Genomic DNA, 22,033 nt, shown 5'->3' with positions numbered 1-22,033 from the left:
CATCCAACGCCCACAGAACCGGTAGTAAAATTTTTTGAATCCCACCACTGATGTACTCATGCCAACATCTGCAGCGAAAGATGTTCTGAATCTTTCACATAAAACAGTGCAGACGCACAATGAATACATGGGCATACACGAAGCTTTAAAAAAAAGTATGCGTGGCGTGCAAGGGATTGGACGGAGGCGTCCTATGGGTCCAGCAAAGCTCTGGAGCCACTCAAATGAATGAATCTGAGCGACCGCCGTCAAAGGATCCCCCCTTTCGGCCGTTGCCAGAGCGAAGGCGCATCCCCACCCCGCGTTTCAGGATTCTCAGCAGGAATAGGAAAGAACGACGAGGGACATTATTGGGTCAGTCGGAGCTCCTCGCGCCCCTCCGCACGCCCGGATTGGGTCTCCTTCCACGGCTTTGGCAATTGGTCTAGGGCAGGTTAACCATCCGTCCGCAACAACCTCTTTCGCGGTCGCTGATTGGGCCTCTCTAACGCCGAATCCGATTGGACAACGGGCGAATTGCTTCGATGGCTAGAGCGGTTCCGTTGTCCTCGAGCCGAACTCAGTTCTTTGGATCTCGGGGGAGGCGAGGGAGGGAGAAGAGAAAGGAGGGAAAAGGTGGGAGCGGAGAGGGTTCTCCGTTGCTCCTATTGGCCGGCGCTCCGCCGAAGAGAAACGCCTTTCTCATTGGCTGAAGGGAAGAGGGCGCCTGTGTCCTGTTGGTTGCGGGGCTCGCGCAGCCTTAGACGATTTCGCTCGCTTCTCCCTTACGGGTGGGCGGGGCTCCACTTTCCCCGGCGCTTGGCGGCGACGGCGGCCTGAGGTGAGGAGTGGAACTGTGTAGCGGCTTGGATGGATGAGGTTTTCCGCCGAGGTGGGTAAGACGCATGTGGGAACGTGTGGGAACAAGGTGAAGAGCCGGGGAGGTTGGGCGTCTTGGGGGGGCGGGGGGGGGGGCGGGCACAAAAGCATGTGGGAAAGGAGCTCGGAGGAAAGAGGCTGGAAGGAAAGGATTCGCGGCAGGGACAGGCAGGCAACCTAGGGAATGGCCCCGTATTGGGGGAACAAGGGGGTGGGCTCTCAGAGGCAAGGCCATGGAGGGGCGGCGGGCTGGAGAGCGCAGAGGCGATGTGGCGGTGGAGGAAGGAGGGGTTTTTCATATGTGGAAGGGCAGCAGGACTGAAGCTCAGCCCGGAGCCTTGGAAGGCTTCCCTCAACTCCCCATGGCAGAGGAACGATATCCGTATCCCACGAAAAATAGGGGGGAGGGGGTCCTTTACTGATAAGGACACCCCCTTTCCCAGGACAAGTCACAAAGGACCGTTTACCCCCAAAAAAGGCTGCAGGGCAAAACTGCTCCGATTCAGGAGAACCGTTCTTCAAACAACCTGGTAAACGCCTTAAAAAAGGGAGGCAAGAAAGTCCTGAACTTGCCCCAAGAGAGAATCTCTTCGGGATTTGTTTTCCAGACCGAATGAGAGTCTCTGCATTGTTCCCACATGCCCTAAACCTTTTAATTCCACTGTCATACAAACAAACACGCACACACACACACACAGCACCAAAGGGAGAGCGGATGGAAGGAGGAATGAGGCAAAATAACAATGGGGATGATGAGAACTCACAGTGGTTTAGAAAATGCAAGTCGTGGCTCTGTCTTAGCAGTACTGTAAACCTTGGCTATATAGTATTTGCATCTGAACTGCAGCATTTTGGTATTTGAAAAAATGTTCTCAATGGGGGACGGCAGTAGCTAAAGAGTGCAAAAGTGAAATAAGTTACTGCTGAAGTGAATTATAGTTGTTGGTATTCTTAAGTGACAATACACTGATGCCTGTTTGCAATGGAAAGGTGAAACAGAGAAGCTTGTATGTCTATGGAGATTCTCCATCATCCAGGTCATGGTTGTCCCAAAGGTGGTTTTTCCAAAAAGCAGCTGGACTTTCTTTTCACCAAGAAAGTCCAGTTGCTTTTTGGAAAAAGCACCTGTGGGACAGAGAAGTTTGTCAAGAGCACGGCTTTAGACTGAATGAAATTATATTCATTAAGCAGAAAAGATAAATCAAGGCAAAACAGAGAGGAAAAGAATGTCCTAAGATTAGAGGCTGAGTTTTCCTGTTTAATTATATAGCTCCATTCCCACAGTACTAAATTAACTGTGGTTTGTCGCTTTAATGTGAAATGTGAACCCATTCCAAGAAAGGAAATATATTTATTTGCCTGATTACAAAGATGCATATAAGTTGGGAGAAACAGTTTTGGTCCTTAGGGCTTTTGCTACCGTATTAGTTGTGACACTTCTACCTTATGATCTTTGAAAGTAATTTAAAGTTGCAGACTGTGAAGATGCAGAGCACTTTATGTTTGTGATCAACAAGACTAAAATAGCTTGGTAAGGGACTACAGTACTCAAAAGCCAATTAGCCAGATGTTGCTGTTTTAACGTAGATGTTGTTCAGGCTTTGAAAAGGATAAACTTTTTTTGTTGTTGTTCAGTACCACAGAATGAAGTGGAAAACAGACTAGATCGACAAAGAAGTATTTGCTGACAAAGAAGTATTTGCTGTCTTGGTTCAAAGTCAAAAACTTTGGGTGTATTGATCTACATTGGCAGGTTTCTGAGATTATCAGATAAATTATATATATTTATATATATATAAATTATAAAAACTAATGATGCTATATAAATATAGAAAGCATAGTTAGACAGATAAGATGTGCATGGTTCAGAATTATTTGATAGGAATGAAACTCTGTGGTTACTTTTAAATCTTTTTTCTTCCTTTTTTAGGTATTAAAATTGGACATTGTGGCTAAATGTCTTATATTTGAGATAAAATGACAGCTATCTGTTCTATTTTATGTTGAATAGTTGATTGTTTTTTACTCCTTAGATTTGAGTGACTTTTATTTGATGTCCTAATCTATGCAATTTAGAAATGTTTTCAAATAAAATTTATTTACTTCGATTATAAATTTGTTGCATCTGCAGTATAAAATATTAATGAACATCATTAACATTAGTCTCTACTTAATGTATGCCAAATAATGTTCAATGGTTAAATAAAACAGTTTAAAAATCATAATTTATTCCTTAACACTTCTATTAGGCTGTTTATTTAGCATAGGAAGTCAATCTCATTGATTGTCAGTGGTAATTTCTTAATTTTCTGTAGTGATTAAAGCAGACAGACAAGAACTATACATTGCAACTAATAATAACAGGACTTTTATACTCAGAAAATTATTTGGTAACTGAGTACCATATGTTATCAGTACTTTACTTAATTTCAAAGCTGCATTCAAAACTTTTAAAATATTTTTTACATTGCTGAATTATTTGCTCCAAAATTTTGAATTTATATGCAATGTTTCTATACTGTAGACCTTTCTAGAGCTGTGGAACTCTTGAAAAAGGGACTTCTTTCAAGCCAATTTGGTCTAGTGGTTGAGGCACCAAGCTAGAAAACCAGAGACAGTAAGTTCTAGTCCCGCCTTAACCAGGAAAGCCAGCTGGATGTCCTTGGGCCAGTTACTTTCTCTCAGCCCAATTCATTTCACAGGGTTATTGTTGTGAGGAAAATAGGAGGAGGGAAGTGTGTTGGATATGTTCACTGCTTTAGCTTTATCTGTAAAAATAATGAAGGCGGGATATATAAAAATACAATAAATAAAAATAAATTTTAAAAAACATATTTCTGAATTGTTAAAGTGACTGTATCTTTTTCCAGGCTTATGTGGTTGATTTGGAAGCTGTTTATGATTTTCTCTGCATATGCATCCATCCATACACAGTGATTTCATTTCATGTTCCCACTTGTTCTAGAACATCTCTTTTGAGGGACTTGCACAACTCTGTAACCTTGTGAAAATCTTCATATACTGTTTATCACATTTTGGGATCTCAGTTCAGTTCAGTTTATTAAATTTATATGCTGCCCTTTTCCCCCGAAGGGGACTCAGGGCGGCTCACAACTCGAACCGGGGAGGGGGATACAGACAAAAGATTTAAAAACAACAACATAACAATATATAATTTAAAACTCACAACAATCATACCATTCGAGACGGGGGCAACAGCTCTTTAGCCCCAGGCCTGTCGGAACAACCAGGTTTTAAGGGCTTTGCGGAAGGCCTGGAGGGTGATGAGGGTTCGAATCTCCACGGGGAGTTCGTTCCAGAGGGTCGGAGCAGCCACAGAGAAGGCTCTCCTCCGGGTAGTCGCCAGTCGGGTTCCACCACAAAACCGCGGTAGACTAAAGCGCGTGTGACTAAAGCGCGGTGACAAAACCGCACCCTCAAAACAGCGCGACAACAGCGCGCCGACAGAAGCGCGCTGCAACATAACCCTAAACCTAACCCTAAACCTAACGCTAAACCTAACGCTAAACCTACCCTAAACCTACCCTAAACCTAACCCTAAACCTTACCTTAAGTTAAATCGCGCTTCTGTCGGCGCGCTGTTGTCGGCGTGCTTTTGACATCGCGGTTTTAGCGCCGCGGTGTTGTCGGCGCGCTTTTGACGTTCGCGGTTATGTCGTGCCACGGCCAGTCGACACTGGCCGGCGGATGGGATTCGGAGGAAGCCTAATCTGTGGGATCTAATCGGTCTAGTGGAGGTAATTGGCAGCAGGCGGATCTGAAGCTCTTCTAATTCTATTGTCTTCATTGTTATGAAATTCATTTAGTTATAGATTTATACTAATACTTTTCACTTTTTTTTACAATTTAAGAAACTCTCTTTTCCAAATTTTGTGCAGTTTATTTCAAAGCTATCACGTCCCAGGCTGTATTTATAAAGTTTACTATTTATATTTTATAAACTATACTACCAGATATTACGGTCTGAGAATAAACATGGTTTTGCTTTTTGGAATTCATTTTATTCAGCTACAATCCTGTGTAATTCTCTGGGAATAAGTAGCATTGAGTTCAATGTGGCTGACTTTTGATAGGATTGTACTTCAAGAGAAGATGGTCCTAATCTTAGATGGGTTTAACAGATTGATAGAGCACAGGCAAGGAGGGAGGCTTACTGCCTACAATCGCATAGGGTTTCAGAAGTACTTCTGCTTTTTGAGTGGCTTTGAAACTGAGGTGCAGCATTCAAATAATTGTTTGCTGTCTGTTTATTCTTGAGCTCATTTGGTGACTAAAGTATGCAGTCACTTTGAATCTCAATTTTAAAAAAATGCAAGTTAATCCATCAAAAACATTGCTTACTCTTCCGGCTGCCATTATGTACACAATGAACATATGTTTAGAAATGCTGTTTCATAACATGGGATTCTTCAATAGGGTAGATAACGGCAAATGGATGCTTAATATTTTTATGAAACCAATCAAGTTTTGTAACAAAAAACCACTTTTCTTCTTGGAATTTCAACTAGATGTATACTGTCTTGAGTATTATGAGATGGGATTTTTTTTGTCAAAGAAGTTACAAAACCAACAATGAATGTAAGGTAAAGTTGTGTTTAAAGCTGTTTCCTAGGACACTATCTAAAGCAATTTTCTTTTTCTGCTCTTTCATAGGCAGAAATTCAGATATAAATTCAAATGCATCACACCGTGCAGAGATGGGCAGTTAATTTTACCAAGGGGTGACATGAAAAACGGACTGTTCAGGCGGGCTGAACCAATAGAACTGTGAAGGTCCATAGACATGCATGCATACATAAGCATAAACTGGGGGGAATTGGGGAGCAATCACCTTCAAAATAAAAGCAATCCACTTGGGCCAGATAGGGATAGCCAAAGGTCCTGATGTGACCTGGGGGGCATAAAATGATTAGTGTATACTTGTTTGATGTACGTGATAACATTCTGAAAGAACTGATGGCCAGATTGATTACTGGATAATTATCTGCACTTAAGTTCTGCTATGATTCTCTTCCCAATCTGGGCTAGGTGGATTTTCCCCCCAATATCTTTGTCACTACCCATTTTCATAGAGGATATACATCATAATTTTTTTTCTTATATCTATGTCTAAGTCTCAGTTACAATGGTTGTGAGTGCACTGTTGGGAAATTGGAAGTTTGGGATAGATTGTCAGGAGAAAGTTTATGTGGTCACTAGGTGTCAAAAATGATTTGATGGCAAATAAATCAAAATCAATGTCCAGTATTGTGCACCAGAAGTAAAAAATTGGCTAAAAGGCACATTTAAAAAAAGTCTTAATATATTTTTGTTTTTTCACAGTTTGCTGTGTTCTTGATCTTAGTAGCCTCCAGTTGAGCAAGAGTCTGTCCCTTTCTAGCTTGTGAAACTTCATAAAGTATTAATATTGTGTAAATATTAATGTAGCTGAGGGCTGGCTACAGATATCATAAAACCAGTTGTTTTTTCTAAGTACCCAGGTCTAACTCAGTTTATAAGAAACAGTTTGGTATAGTTCTGAGAATTTAAAAATGTTGTGTCATGCAGTCCACAAACATGGTTAATTTTCTATTAGTATGTGTGGCTTCTGGCTGAACAGACTATTGCCTTTTAGAAAAATAGTTGCATAAAACAGCCCTTACTTTTTATGTAATGCTTCTAGAGTTGCTAGTTGATTTTGGGACAGTTATTCATGAGTAAGGATCAACATACTTATTCTCACAGCAATTATTTTGTCTTGGGGGAAACAACTATAACAACAGTTCTTTATATAGCTGGAATAACTGATTTGGCCACTATTTTTTAAAGCATAGCTTTGTGTTAAAAGCTGGAAGCTAATCATCTTGGGCTACAGTCCAAAGTTGCCATTTGGTATATAGACAAATACTGAAAATTTGTGCAGTGTTACACCAGAGATAGGTTTGGCAGTACACTGTTTTGTTTTTAAAATATTTGATGGATATATTAAATGTACCAACTATATACCTGATTCCGTTACTTTCTTGTGTAATTGATTTTCTTGACTTAGCAGTAGCACTTAGATTTATATACTGCTTTACAGAGTCAGCACATTGCCCCCAACACTCTGGGTCCTCATTTTACCAACCTCAGAAGGATGGAAGGCTGAGTCAACCTTGAGCCTGTCAGGATCGAACTGTCGAACTGCTAGCAGTTGGCAATCAGCAGAATTAGCCTGCAGTGCTGCATTTTAACCACTGTGCCATCATGACTCTTACAATTGTAGTTATTTCTAAAATTCTAAAAATGCCTGTCTCCCTCACAGAGGGCCTCTGGACTGTGTGCAAATAAAATATTAAAAACAATATATAAAATTTAAAAGGCAATCTGTGTTAAAAATTAAAAGGCTGGTGGAAAGGGCTTTCAGGGCACTAACCAGCTACATGTCCCTCTGTCCACCCCAAGTAAGCCTGCAGAGCCATGATTTCATGCCAATGCAGAAGCCCAGGAGAATGTGGCCTGCCTCACCTCTGGTGGAAGAGCCGCCATGGTGCAGTGGTTAGAATGCAGTACTGCAGGCTACTTCTGCTGCCTGCCAGCTGCCTGCAAATTGGCAGATCGAATCTCACCAGGCTCAAGGTTGACTCATCCTTCCAAAGGCAGTAAAATGAGACCTTGTTTGTTGGGGGCAATATGCTGACTGTAATTGCTTAGAAAGGGCTGTAAAGCATTGTGAAGCATATATAAGTCTAAATGCTATTGCTATTCTACAGGGCAGGGACAATGGCAAAGAACGCTCTCTTCCTGGACCCTGCCAGTCAGAATTCTTTGAATGGGTGGCGTCTGAACATTCCTTCCCTACCTGACCAGTGTGGTGAGCTGATGTAACAAGATGAAGACAGTTACATAGATTACCTGGCCCCATGCCATTTAGGGCTTAAAAGTCAAAACCAACATCTTGAATTGGACTTGGAAGCAAACCAGTGCAGCAGAGGTGTTACATGTACTGTTCTTTTGGCACTGAAAATTGCCCATGCAATCACATTCTATACCAGCCAAAGCTTCCAGGTAACTTTTCAAGGGTAGCCTTGAAAAGCGCATGTAGAATGCTTTGCAATAGTCCAAATGGGAGATGACCTGGTCATGAGTGACTGATTCATTCAGATGGTGCCTGTGACTTTCATTATTGTCTAATCAAAGAAAATATTTCGTATAGAATAGACCATTCAGGGAACAAAATGGAGTAACTTAGTTAAATAATGTATGTTCCTGAAGTATTCTTTTTGAAGAAAAAAAATTGAATGGGTTTCAAGGTGGGTGGATATGGCAGTTTTTAAGCCCTTGAAACTTTTAGGGTTGTGTATTTCTTTCAGCCAATTTTTTCTTTCACTAGACTCTGAGGGGGTTTTGTGCATGATATGGTAATATGATGATATTACTGATGGTATGCAATTAGATACGACTTTTTTTTCATTATTTGGAGTGGATTTCCCCCTCCCCCTTTTCTAGATGTGCTAACATTGTCCAAAGTACCTTAGAGTGTATCTGTTTTCTAAATGGAAAAAAAGCAAGACAGTGTATAGCAGTTTTGGAATGGTGTTTGCACCGTTTGGGGGATAATACGGTATATAACTTGAAGGATGCAGTTCTTGAGGCCTGCTTAAAATGTGTAATAAACTCTGAATTCTAAAAGAAGTGAAGTTACCTTCTTCTGGGAATATTGGGTGTCAAGTAGAGAACAGGAAGTTATTTGTTGAACAAAAACTGAACCTTCAGCATTTTTAAATAGTATTTTTACTTTCCCTACTGATGTTGGATTGTATAGCTAACAGAGGTTTTAGAATTATAAGTACTCACAATACTAAATGAGTAACATGTGGGAGTTTCAACAGTGTTGTTGGCTCTGAGGAGTATGCAAACTTTTAGGAATAGTTTCATGAAACTCTGCTTGCCTTACGTTTTTTATTGATTATTAATAAGAAGTAAATTATCTTTTTTTTAAAAAGTGACAAGGTATTATAGAAATGCAAAGATTGTTCACATAAAATGCCCTAAACATATTAAGAGATAAAACATCATTTACTGATGGATTTGTACATATTGGTTTTCCAGAGTGGGTTTGCAGATGGTCCAGAGATAGGTATTATCACAGCAAATTGGCCTTGAGACTGGGTGAATCTGAAGCCACATCTCTGGGCTCCTCTCTTCTGACTCCAGTTTCAATCCAGTCTGGCCAAAGAGAGGTTGTAAATTCTTGACTCCTGATCTGATTCAACTTTTCTGGATCATCCTCAACTCAACTTGCTTCCTTCTCACAAGGAGACCCTTCCTTCACTTCCCAGTAAGTCCCTGATATTAGCTGCGGTTTTTCCAGCTACTCGAGGGTTAAATCTCAAGGCTTGGAGGCTCCGGTGGCTGGGTTGCTGTCCCGGTGGCCATTTTGGCCGGCGACCACGTAGAGCCCTGAGAGGGCAGATCAGCGCCGGTAGGGGCTAAAGGACTGTGGTTTCCAGCCCGATAGCTCAGAAGCCTGAAAGGAGAGTGCGCCTCGCTGCAGCAGCATTAAAAGAGGGTGCAGAAGAGTGCGTGGGCCGCACGAAGGCCGCGGAAACCCCAGGAGTGGCAGAGGTGGCTGGGAAGCAGCGCGGCAGCAGCACATTCCCTGAGAGGCCGCAGCAACCCTGAAATGTGCCCCGGCGATGTTTTAAAATTCAGGGCGCGCGATGAAAGGAGTGAGGACCTTGCCATTCTAGCTGCGGAGTTGGGGGTGAGGAGTGAATTGCAGGAAGTATGAGGAGTGGTCGTAAATAGTTGCATGATGGCGGGTAGATCCCCTTCCCCCCATGTCTCCTGGGGAGGGGACTTCCACCAGGCAGCGTCCCACTGCCTCTTCCAGGAGGCTTAAAGCCTCGGCTGACACTCACCCTTCCCGTGCCATTCAAAGAGACGAAGCTAGGAGGCACAGGGCCCTGGTGAGAATTTTCTCCAGGGCAGAGAGGTTGAGGGCTCTACATGGCAGGATCAGTCCCTCTCCCTCCAGGTCCAGGTCACCCCTAGGATTCTCCCCCTAGGTCACCAGATTCCTTGAGGGAGTGCAGTGGGGGGGGGGTTGCCCATTCCCCTCCCCTTTCCATGGAGGATTTTGACCAGGTAGATAACCAGCCTGGGTTTCTATCCCTAGAGATTCAGCTAGGAGGTAGAGATCCGTCCAGGCCAACTCTAGCACCTACCGCCAGCCATAGTCAAGTGCCCAGGGCATCCAGCTGGGACTCCTTGGACATGGAGGACCTGCCTGTGGGTCTTCAGAACCTCATTGAAAGAGCCATTGCATCTGGTGTTGCTGTAAGCATGCAGCGCCAGGGGCCTCACTCTGCCTTTCAGGGTGAGGTCACGGTCCCCAGCTCTTCATCAGCCCAGCCATGGGGCCCTTCCCAGCCAGTCCACCCCCCTGGGTCCCCGTCCTTGGCAAGTGAGGGGACAAGGCGCAGCATGACCCAGATCTCTCTGAGGACGAGGAGGAACTGGAGCCTGAACCTCCAGCCTTCACGGGATTGTTCCCTCCTAACTTGTTCTGGTCTCTCCTAAGCAAGGTGCATGCCACTGCTCAGCTGGGGGGGGGCGAGGGGGGCAAGGAAGGTGAGCCAGCAAGGAAGCCCCAGGGCACGGTCTATTCCAAGCCCAAAGAGGTTAAGGAGGAGATTCCTGCTCCCAACCTTTTCCTGGAAGGTTAAGAGGCAGTGGGAGACACCCGGGGCTTTCCTCACCCCAGGCAGCAATGACAGACGGTTCTATAACATCGAACCAGATTTCTCCCAAGCATTGCAGATACCCTCTGTGGATCCGGTGGTGGTGTCCTTGGCTGCCCCAGCATCGCTGGTACCCAAGAATATGGCAGACAACCTGAAGTCAGAGGACAGGAAGGCGGAGATGATCCTCAGGAAGACCTTCCAGTCATCGGCTTGGGCCATTAAGGCGGCGGCCTCCGCCTCGTTTTTCAATCGTACGGCCATCCTTTGGATGGAGCAGATTCAGGCACGCATTCCACCGGAGGATGTACACCTACACCAGGACATCAACAAGTTAGTGGTGGTTGCTCAGTTCTCAGCTGACACTACCTTAAACGCCGTGAAGTTTGTTTCCAAGGTTATGGCATTGTCCATCGCGTCGCGCCGCCTCCTGTGGCTCTGTGGCTGGCAGGCGGACAACAAGGCGAAGTGGCAACTAGTGACAGCTGCCTACACGGTGGGTTCCCTCTTCGGGACTTCCCTTGATCCCATCCTAGTGGAGGATAAGAACAAGAAGAAGGCGCTTCCAACATCGACCAAGAAGGCAGAGCAGAGGTCCACACCCTATTATCGCAGGTCAGCACAATGACCACAAGAACAGGACACCCACCAGAGCAAGTACCCGGGGGGGGGGCAGGGCGGATAGGCCATCCGACAGGGGATTCAATAGAGACAGACCCCGCTTCCAGCCTCAGGGCAAACGGCCCTTTTGAGGAGGGGGTGGTCGCCCCTTCCGCTGGGGCAAGTAGGTCACCGCGACCCCACCCATTGGCAGCTGCCTATCTCTGTTCGCAGACGCCTGGGTGGAGATATCCACAGATGCCTGGGTCCTCAGTATGGTGACTCATGGTCTCTGCCTGGAATTCCTTTCCCTTCCTCCCAATTGTTTACTGGTTTTCCGCCCGGCCAAGAATGTTGACAAGCGCCAGCAGATGTGACAGGCCATCCAGCACCTGCTTGACATTGTGTCCATAGAAAGAGTCCCTGAGGACCAGGTGGGCAAGGGGTTTTATTCAAGGGGCACTATTCCTAGTGCCAAAATCATTGGGGGGATGAAGAGCCTTTTTAGACCTAAACCTCCTAAACCAATTCTTAGTATATAGACATTTTAAGGTGGCTTCCCTTAAGTCCATTCTGGCAGGGATCCAGGAGGGGGACTACATGGCATCCATTGATCTCACGGAGGCCTACCTGCACATCCCCATCCTCCCTGAACATAGGCGTTTTCTTCATTTCTCCTTCTTAGGGCTTCACTACCAGTACAGGGCTCTACCGTTTGGGTTGGCTTTGGCCCCCAGGACCTTTACCAAGGTGTTAGCGGTAGCGGCCACTCATGTGATGGAGATTCCCATTAGGCTTTTCTGCTATCTGGATGACATCCTTGTCCAGGGGGCGTCTCCTGCTCAGACTAGGTCAGACCTTCAGCAGGTCATTGACATACTCCAGGGCTTAGGGTTCTCGATTAATTTCGAGAAGAGTACTCTCTCCCCATCCACCCGAATCCTACACCTGGGGGCGGTGATTGATTCCCGGTTGGGTTGAGTGTTTCTTTCCCCAGACCGCAGGTCCAGCTTGTTGAAGTTAATTAACCAGATCCGGAAGGATCATTGTGTTTCCGGAGCCTTTCTTTCCAGCTTGCTGGGAAAGTTCATCTCATGCATCGAAGTGGTCCCGTGGGCACAACTACATGCCGGGACGCTCCAGTGGAGGTTGCTGCCATATCAGAGGGCCGATTCCAGCAACTCAACGCTCAAGGTACCAACGACGCTGCAGGTGCTGATGCCTCTCAAGTGGTAGATATCCCCAGCTTTGCTCAAGGGCTGCGAATTCAGTGAACAAGACAGCCTCATACTGACAACGGATGCCAGCCTGTTCGGTTGCGGGGTGACCCTAGGCTCCCCGCTGGCACAGCGCCGGCGGTCAAAGAACAACCTTCAACACAACATAAATTGGCTGGAGCTTCGGGCAGTCCACCTTGCCCTACAACAGTTCCAAACCTCAGTAGAAGGTCATCACGTCCTCGTCTTAACAGACAACATTGCAGCAAAGGTGCACATCAATCGACGGGGGCACACGATCCAGGGCATTGCACACCGAGACAATGTCACTGGGATACTGGGCGGAGAAGCATCTGCGCTCAATCCAAGCGGAACACATCACCGGCGTCGACAACCATCAGGCGGACTGGCTGAGCTGGGAGATGGTAGACAATGGAGAGTGGAGTCTGTCCAAGGAGCTCTCCCAGAAGATCTGCCAGAGTTTCAGGAGACCAGTGGTGGACCTGTTCGCCACTCCGTCCAACGCTCAGCTGCCGCAGTTCTTCTCTCGGTTCCCAGCTTGGGGAACGGAGGGGGTCAATGCCCTTCACTCCAAGTGGCCGGTCGGGCTGCTGTATGCTTTCCCCCCCTATCTCTTCTTCCCAGGGTCATCCAGAATGTAGTCAGAGAGCAGGCCGAAGTAATCCTAGTGGCCCCCTACTGGGCCAGGAGGGCTTGGTTCGTGCACCTGCTGAGTCTGTCAGCAGGGAGACCGTGGACGATTCCCCAGGGGGAGGTGAGATTGCTACAGGGGAAGTTGGTCCATCCAGATCCACAGTGGCTCCAACTGGCCGTGTGGAGATTGAGCAGGAGCATCTGAGAGGCGCCCTCCTGACCCAAAAGATGACCAAGGCCTCCCGCAGACAGTCAACCAACAGGATTTACGATTCCACTTGGGAGATGTTTGTCTCCTGGTGCTGGGCTGCCCACGTGACCCCTCCAGGGCATCCCCGTCGCCCTTCATCTGGCACTACAGGCTGGATGCCTTTGCATCTTCCAACGCGGCGTTTGGCTGCAGGGTCCTGCAACAGGTCCTGTCGGATCAGTGAGGGCCCACCCTTGGGACTAAACTTGGGTATGTCCCATCTCTGGACCATCCTGCAAACCCACTCTGGAAAATGACAGTTGGTCTTACCTGAACTGTTATTTTAAGAGGTGTTTGCAGGATGGGCCAGTTCCCATCCTAGGTTAGATAGACAGTATTGGGGGGTGGAGGTGTCTCCTTTGTGACTTGTTTTCAGCGCACGCTGCATTGAAACTGGAGTCAGAGGAGAGGAGCCCAGAGGCGTGGCTTCAGCTTCAACCCAGTCTTGAAGACAATTGGCTGTGATAATACCTATCTCTGGCCCATCCTGCAAACACCTCTTAAAATAACAGTTCAGGTAAGACCAATTGTCATTTTATTATTAAGTATTCAAATTCACCAGGACTTGAGATCTAAATAAAGCTTTTACCTATACCATTTACCCATACTGTAAAAATTAGCATAGTTCTCTGTTTTTTAATACATAGTTGCAAGAAATTGATAAGTTCTATATATAGGAAGCTGTTATAGCTACTACCCTATTAGGAAGCTTTGATGGTGAGGAAAAAGGGTCAAGAGATTAGTTGATGACAAGGAAGATTTCTTGTTTGCTTGTTTCCTTTCTCACCCATAGAGACAGAATATAATTTGATTTTCTGTCCTAAATGTTAATTTCCACAATAGTCTATCATTGGAATTAGAATTAAGCAAAATGAATACAATATGCTAAAAGCTTAGAACTAAAAAAATGAAAATTAATATCTGAGTATTTAATTGAATGCAGTAAAATACTATTCTTATGTATTTCTGTTCTTCAATTTATATATTTTAAAAGTGACTTTCAAGTTCATGTGGTTTTTATACTGAAATTTTAATTACATTTATGGTGACAAAGAAAAAAAAATAAGGCTAGCATATAATAATTTCTAATTTATTTTATTTTACCCTGGTGGTAACAGCAACCGTTTCCCTCCCATGGCATACCTGTAACTTTTTTTAAAAAAGAGAACTGCAGTATCTTAGGAACCACAACATTTCATAAATTCTTTTGTGTTGTATGCATTCATAAATATCACTTTTATACTCTTTTTGCAATGATTATGCTCATGAGTCAAACCTTCTCAGTGTCCTCAAAATGTTTATATTGTGTAAATGTAAAATACATTAACTTCATTTTCAGAATACTAGCTGTTTAAACACAGGGCAAAGTCTGCCAGATGTTACACTGGCCTCGATAAGTTTCCCTTGCTCTTTGTTTTGCATTTTAGTGAAGAAACATTGAGTTTGGTGAAAATTGCCCCATTTGGGGGGATGTTCTTGTGTACTGAGTACAACTTATTTATCCCGCATAATTCTCTATCCTAGATTTTCTTTGTTAAAATAAATCGAAGTGGTAAATTAAATTCCCCCTGTACATTTTCGTTTTCAGAATCTGAAAAACAGCAACATGAACTTCTGTGTGGGTGCTTCCTGACAGAAGATTGGTGCTAAAAGAAAGAATCTACAGTCTTCAGCTAGCAGGATTTTGACAATTCTCCAGTTGCCTTGGGAGCTGGGGAGGTTGCTGTCTCTGAGCAGATATTTGCCATTTTCTGCCTGGATGCAAAGCAGTACTTGAATCACATCTGCTACTTTCATACTTGAGGAACCATATTCTTTGCTGTCTAATCAGACATTAAATAAGACAAGCTATTATGTCTAAGAAGCAAAACCAAAAAGGTAAGCTTTAATATAGAGGTAGTATAACTAAGAAAAAGGACTATTTAATATGTGGTTATCAAATATGAGAATTAGTCAGTATTAAGATATTCATCAAAGTCAGGGAGTTTTCTCTGATTGTTCTTACATGTCGTGTAAAGAAGAGAAATCCTGTTTACATCTTGCTAAATAGAAATAAGATTACTTTCTAAAATATAATCCTTCATCCCTTTCTCAAATCAAATAAGGAATGTCTTCGACATTTGAAAAATGTGCGACTTTCTAGTGTTAGAAATTTAAACTAATGACAGATGTGAAAAATCTGGTTTTGCTTCAGAACCGTCAGTACTAACAACTGGCAGAGAGTTGACTATTCTCTGTGCCTCATTTGAGGAATTGCACTTCTCTCTAGGCAGAATTCCATCTTCCTGAGAAATCTATATTTTAAGACCTACTACTTTGAAAGCATACAAATGTGAGTAGATTAATAGGTATCACTTTGGTGGAGAGGTAGCAGTGTTCCATGTACTTTTGGCATACAGCCACTCTGGCCACATGAACCCGGAAAATGTCTTCAGACAACTCTGGCTTCCTTAGTCAAGAAACAGAGATGAGCACTTGCTCCCTAGAATCAGACACAACTGGACAGAGAAGCCTTTACCTTTTTTTTTTTTTAACTTCAGGAGCAATAAATCTTATCAGAAACTGACATCTATATCTGCCTGTTAATATTAATTAAAGATTGTATGAGAGGTATGTCTGTCTGCAAAAATATTTTATTTTATTTTATGCAGGTTTTGCAAATGAAAGTTGTTGGTGACTTTTCTTTCCTTGATAAGGCTATCATGTATTTTTCATTTCCCTGCCCTCTCTTGGATGCTACTGATAATATGTCAAGATTCAAGGTTCACTATGTATGTTTGAGTTAACATGACATTTGGACAGGTTTTAAAGATCAAAACTAGCACTTTGAATTAGATTCAAAACAATGACTAAGAGTCTATTAAGGCTTTTTTGAATATATGGAAGATGTGTTTGCAGCATTTTGAGTTTAAAGTGGATTGTTTCAAGTTTGCTGGAGGTGCTCTGATCTGAATAATCGGCATTCTTACTGACCAGTCCTATTGAATAACTTCCAGGTAAAATGGCTAGATTGATCAATTATAGATTCCAAAGCTATAGCTGTTCCCAAGCTTCAGAAATGTCCTAGGGGTGAGTATATGATTTGGTTGCTCCCACTTCTTCCCAAATTGGCATGAATTGGCTCCCCTCTTATGTTTTGTGCAACTATCTTTCAAAGAGGCTGCAATGGAATACCTCGGTTACAACTGGCTTTTTCCCCCTTGCATATTAGTAAGGACATTTTTCTTTCAAGATTGACAAAACTGATTGATTTTCAAATGCATAAGAGGTCTTTCTGCATACTAGGTTTATCTTACAGAATCTTACAGTAAGATATTAATGTATCTTACAGAACTGTAGCTCATTTGTAGTATAGATCTGCAAGTTGTATTCAGGTCCCTGAATTCCAGTGCCTAGGAACAAATTGCTAAGTTGGCTGTGTGCACTACTTACAGCTGTAAATTGTTACACTATTCATCCTGTGGAAAAAAGATTTTTGGCTCTTCTAGACCAGACATTTGGTTCAAATAACTCAGTATCCTTAAAGCTAAATTATGGCTGAGTTAATAATCTGTTCTATAATGTTTAGAAACCGAACATATGAATTTATATTTTAATAATGCATATTTTAAGCTATCAGTGTATTAGCTCTGATTTGTATTGTCTAATTGCTTTATTTACTATTTATTTCTAATTGGTTTTTTCTTTTTCTTTTTTTCAATATATTTTTATTATTTTTACATTTAAAACAATGCAGTACCGTGAAGTCGAAGTGACTATACATTCACATTATATACAGCTAGTCTCAACCATTAACAATTAGCCTACTTAATACATTGTCTATCCTTCTGTCCAATCACAATATATACAGTTTGTTCCAGTCTTGTCACCTTGTCTTATACCAGTCATAAAATCTGTTCCAGACTTCAAAATATTCTGATTCCCCTTTATTTTTAAGTTCAAGAGTGAGCCTATCTGCTTCCGCACGGGCCAACACTTTTCTGATTATATCTAGCCCTGATGGTGTATTTTCTTTTTTCCAATATTGTGTATAAGTTATGCGCGCCGCAGTTAGTACATGTACAATTAAATAAAGTGTATCTTTCTTAAACCTCTCCACTATTATACCTAGGAGAAAAATTTCTGGTTTAAACAAGATTTGGTCTCCCCACATTTGTTCTAACCATAATTGATACATTTTCCAATATTTTTTTGCCTCATTGCACGTCCACCACATATGATAAAAAGTGCTTGGTATTTTTTTACACTTCCAGCAATTTGGGGCCAGATTTTTAAACATTTTGGAGAGCCGTGCTGTGGGGAGATGCCATCTGTAGAACATCTTATAAAGATTTTCTTTATATGTCTTAGCCATTGTTAGTTTCTGATTAAGTATCCAAAGTTTTTCCCACTTAGCCAATTCCACATTGTAACCGAAATTTTTTGCCCAGGCGACCATAGTTTCTTTGACATGTTCCTCCTCTAGCTTGTATTCCAACAAAAATCTATACAACACCTTGATCAGCCTGTTTTCTGTCTGTATCAAAAGTTTATCTAATGTGTAATCTTTGGCAATACGTTCCTTCTTCCTATCCTGTGCAAACCTTGACTGTATCTGTAAATAAGACCACCATTCTACTTGTACCCCTTGTTATGTAAATTCTAATCTAGTTTTGATCTCCCCCTGTCTGTTCAATAACTCTTTATATGTAACTATATTTTCCATATTAATTAAATTTGGATGTATGTATGCTTCCATCGTAGGTAGCCAAATAGGTATTTTGGTGTAGTGGTTGTGTTTAATTTTGTTCCATATTAATAACAGGGACTGTCTGATATAATGTCTAATGAAATATTTATGTGCAGGTCCTTTTTCATACCAAAGGAAGGCATGCCATTCTTACTTGGAGGTCATGACCTTCCAATTTGAGTAATCTTTTATTTCTCAACATTATCCATTCTCTTAGCCATGTTTAGAGTGGCCGCAGTATAATAAAGTTCCCAATCTGGTACGCCAAATCCAAATTTTCCTTAGTGTCTTGCATAGACTTGAGTTTTACTCTTGGTTTTCTTCCCTGCCAAATAAATTTCGAAACCAGTTGATTCAAATCCTTAAAAAAAAACTTTTTCTATATTTAATGGGAATATTCTGAAATAGGAAAAGAAATTTTGGTAATACATTCATTTTTATGATGCAGTATAATTGGGTTTTTTCTACCACAACACAAGTTGTATTGGATTGTAGGTGCAGGAAACCCTAATTTTTTAATGAACCAGCAAAGATTTGGTCTTGTTTCAAACACATCTTTCAGGTAGTAAACAGTCATATTCTATACTTTTTAATGTTTCAATTCTGTATATTATTTGTGGTGGGAAGCTGTAATAAGTAAGCTTTTTTTAGTGAATTTTTTCATATATATGCTTAGAGAATGTTAATAACAAGTACCAGACATTGGTTGTAATAGTATGTAACTGAGTACTCTCTAGTTTATACATGCTCATTTTATTCTCTTTTGGGAAAACCATTGTGCAAATTTTAGAAAAGAAGTAAATAGTAAACAAAAAATGAGGCGATGGTAATTGCTTATTTTTGTATATAGAACATGTTCATTTGTGATCCCACATACATATTTTTTTGTATTTTATTTCTACAAATTCATTCTATTTGCCCTGTTTTTTCACCACTAAGTTATAACTTGGAATTGTTCATTCTGATTCCCCTGTCAAATTCAATTAGCTTGGTTTTAAATACATATAAGTCCATATTCCATATTGCATCATACAATCTATCTGAGGGTTATTTAGGTTCTTGGCTAACAATTCAAAAATTATAAAGTTACGTTTACGTTCCCAAGCAACCAACACACTTCTAACATCATACAGTCTTTAAATCGACAAATATGCAATAAATATTCCCTTTTGTACTCTTCTCAGTGAGCAAAGAACAAATATATGATGTGTAATACACACTACCTTGAACAGGAATTCCAAATTTTGCTTGTGAACAGAATCAGAATTCTACCCACATCTTTCCAGTTATATTTGAATTTAATCCGCATCTAGTTTTCACATTTACTCTTTTTTGACATTGCACTATTTTTCTTTTAATTAGAAAAACAACAGTGTCATTTTTCCAATCATTGGGCACAGACATAGTCTTCTCACAAATATTAAATAAATTACACAACACTCCATGAAAAAAACTAAATCTGTACTTTTACATTTTTCCAAGCACGCCACCTACATCTGCAACCTGAGCATTTTTAAAAATAATTTCACAGTATTTATCCCTTTTCAAAAAAAATTCTTAGATGTTAACCTTTTTAACCTACATTTACTGCTTTCAAAACTGTTCTGTATTTTTCTGCTTCTTTTAAACATCTCTCTCTCTTATTCTGTGTTGTCAGAACAAGATTGTTTGCAGCTTTTTTTCTGTATATACATTTGTAGTAGCAGGGCTGAGTCTAAACATTGGAAGTCTTTTCTCTCAAAAACCCCTCTGGATTTACACAACCTGGCCCCTTCTTCCTGCTTGGAAATAGCTGCTTATTAGTTACTGCTTATCTTCCCAGAGGACAGAAAAAAGGGAATGTAGAAATTCCTTTTCAAACAGCCTCTTTCAAAATCTTTCCTGTTGGGGAAGATGCTCAAATCACAGAAAGCATCTTAAAAGAAACTCCCATAGAACAATGTATGATTCTAAGTGAATCATAAAGATCTGCTTCTAATGTAGAACCAGCTCTGACGTGAAGTAGTGCATAAAATAATGCACTAAGCATGTATAAAAACATAAATATCAGAAATCACAAAGGATCAACTAGCACAAAATAAACTAAAGAGTGTTGTTCTTACTTAATTTTCCTCTATTCCTCTAGAGAATAGATTAGCCTTGGAACATATGTTATTCTTCAGTAATCCTGCTTCCTGCAAATTCTTAAATCTGAGGCTGGGGAAGATAGTAAATCTCACTTGTTTACAGCCTTTTGTCCAGCAACTTATGCTCCATTTCTAAAAGGAGATTTTTTTTCTAATTTATAAAAAGGATTAGGTTTGTGGGAGAGGCTTTTTTGCAGCAATCGTTCTCTTGAAAACCTTTCTTTTCTTATCCCTATACTCTTTGACATCATCATGGCACCAAAACACAGTAAGAAAGATGATAAAAATAGAGATAAAAATACAGAATAAAAATGACACCGCAGCAGTAATCGCAACAGGCCAAGAGCAACTGTTGGATTACCAGATGGTCTGCAGAAGAGCTTGCTTGGTTTGTAGCATCTCCTGAAAGGCAATCAGTAATAGGCAATAGTCTTAATGTCCAATGGATGGCTGTTCCAAATAACTGGTACTGCCTCTGAAAAAAAGCATCTCTGGGCCTCAAGCATCTGATGATCCATCTGACATTCAGAGCCTCTCATTGCCCTTGTATCCTTCACTAATTCTCTCAGTCCTACAGCACAAACAATAAGACCAATCATTTCTTTAAATTTATGTTAATCTCTTTGCCATATGTTTATCTCAATAGACTTGTATTTAAACTACATACAGTATTCAGAAAAAACTTTTAGTATACACATACTGTAATTTGTATTCTCTGACATCTGTATTAGCCTTTTATAATTAAACATAGACTTTTACTTTCACTCATGTATTCATCACCTCCACAAGATCAAACCAGTTGCATTCTCATCTATCTATTAATGCTTCCACTTTTAGTTAATGTATATGCTTGTAATTTGTTCTGGCACAATACCTTTCCATTTTATGAGATGCTTTAATGGGTTCTTAATTGTCTTTTAATTGTATTATTTTAGATTTTGAGTCTTGCTGTCTAGTTTACATGCTTTTATAGTTTTATAGTTTATATGAAGTTTTTTGTTTAATTTTATATCTTTTTATTCAGATTATATTTTAGTATATTTCATGGTAAAAAATAGCTTCAGCTATTGGGCACTTCAATTAATAAAAATAAAAATTAGATACATAAATATAAAACTAAAATGAATAAGTATACCCAAAACTTATGCTTTGATGTGTTTTCTACCATTTTATCCTCTCATTGTGTAAAATTTATATCCAGCCTTATTAAACATTTTCCAGAGACATATTTAACATTCTTTAAAATGTTAAGCCGCTTCTTAGTTAAAATAGGATATTCTGCCTCATCCTGTTTCTCTTGCAAATTACCAGTATCTATCTTCATAATGTTCTTCTGTGATCTGTTTAAAATAAATACATGGGTTTACTATCTTCCCAAACACTTTCCGATAATAATAGTAATTCAGAAGCTGCTAACCATTAGTGTCAGAATATGTTTTAATGTGTATATTGCCATCCTGCAATTTTATTCAGATGAATTCATCTTGCTGCATCACAAATGTTTGAAAAGATGAATTAATCATAAGCTGATGTAGGGTACATTCTTCCCACGTTTCTAAAAAAAAGGAAGAGGTTCTGAAACTGATATAATTCTGAAACTGGTGTAATCCCAGGTTGTCCATTTCTCTTTGGAATATGATTCAGATTAAGTATACGTCTAAGTGGTAATCAAACATGTCTTGGCAGCTTTAATGCAAGAAAAGTGATTGATTTGGGACCAACCTGGAATCTACCAAGGACAGCAAAGGAGTAAAGCCTTCATGATTAAGATGAATTGGGCCTTTCACCAAGTTAGGGAATGACCCTTCTATCCCTCTATTCCCTTCTGAAAATCCAATTAGCAAATGATTGGAATAACTTGGTAAATTAAGCAG

General features: G+C 41.2%; 1 protein-coding gene across 4 annotated transcripts in view; it reads left to right on the top strand.

Moving 5' to 3' along the window:
* Nucleotides 1-571: 571 nt before the first annotated feature.
* Nucleotides 572-22,033, top strand: part of SPATS2 (spermatogenesis associated serine rich 2) — a 63,273-nt gene continuing 41,811 nt past the window's right edge. The window contains exons 1-2 of one of the 4 annotated variants that reach the window (XM_032209209.1): nt 572-871; nt 14,893-15,182. In XM_032209209.1, the coding sequence (XP_032065100.1) occupies nt 15,158-15,182 (25 nt within the window). In that variant the 5' untranslated portion in view covers nt 572-871; nt 14,893-15,157. The remainder of the gene's footprint in view (nt 872-14,892; nt 15,183-22,033) is intronic. The other 3 variants (XM_032209207.1, XM_032209206.1, XM_032209208.1) reach the window with 3 other exon arrangements.

Source organism: Thamnophis elegans, chromosome 2 (genome assembly GCF_009769535.1).
Source record: "Thamnophis elegans isolate rThaEle1 chromosome 2, rThaEle1.pri, whole genome shotgun sequence".
NCBI lineage: Eukaryota > Metazoa > Chordata > Lepidosauria > Squamata > Colubridae > Thamnophis > Thamnophis elegans.
Note: the sequence above shows the minus strand (reverse complement) of the source record. Positions and strands in the feature narration are given on the sequence as shown.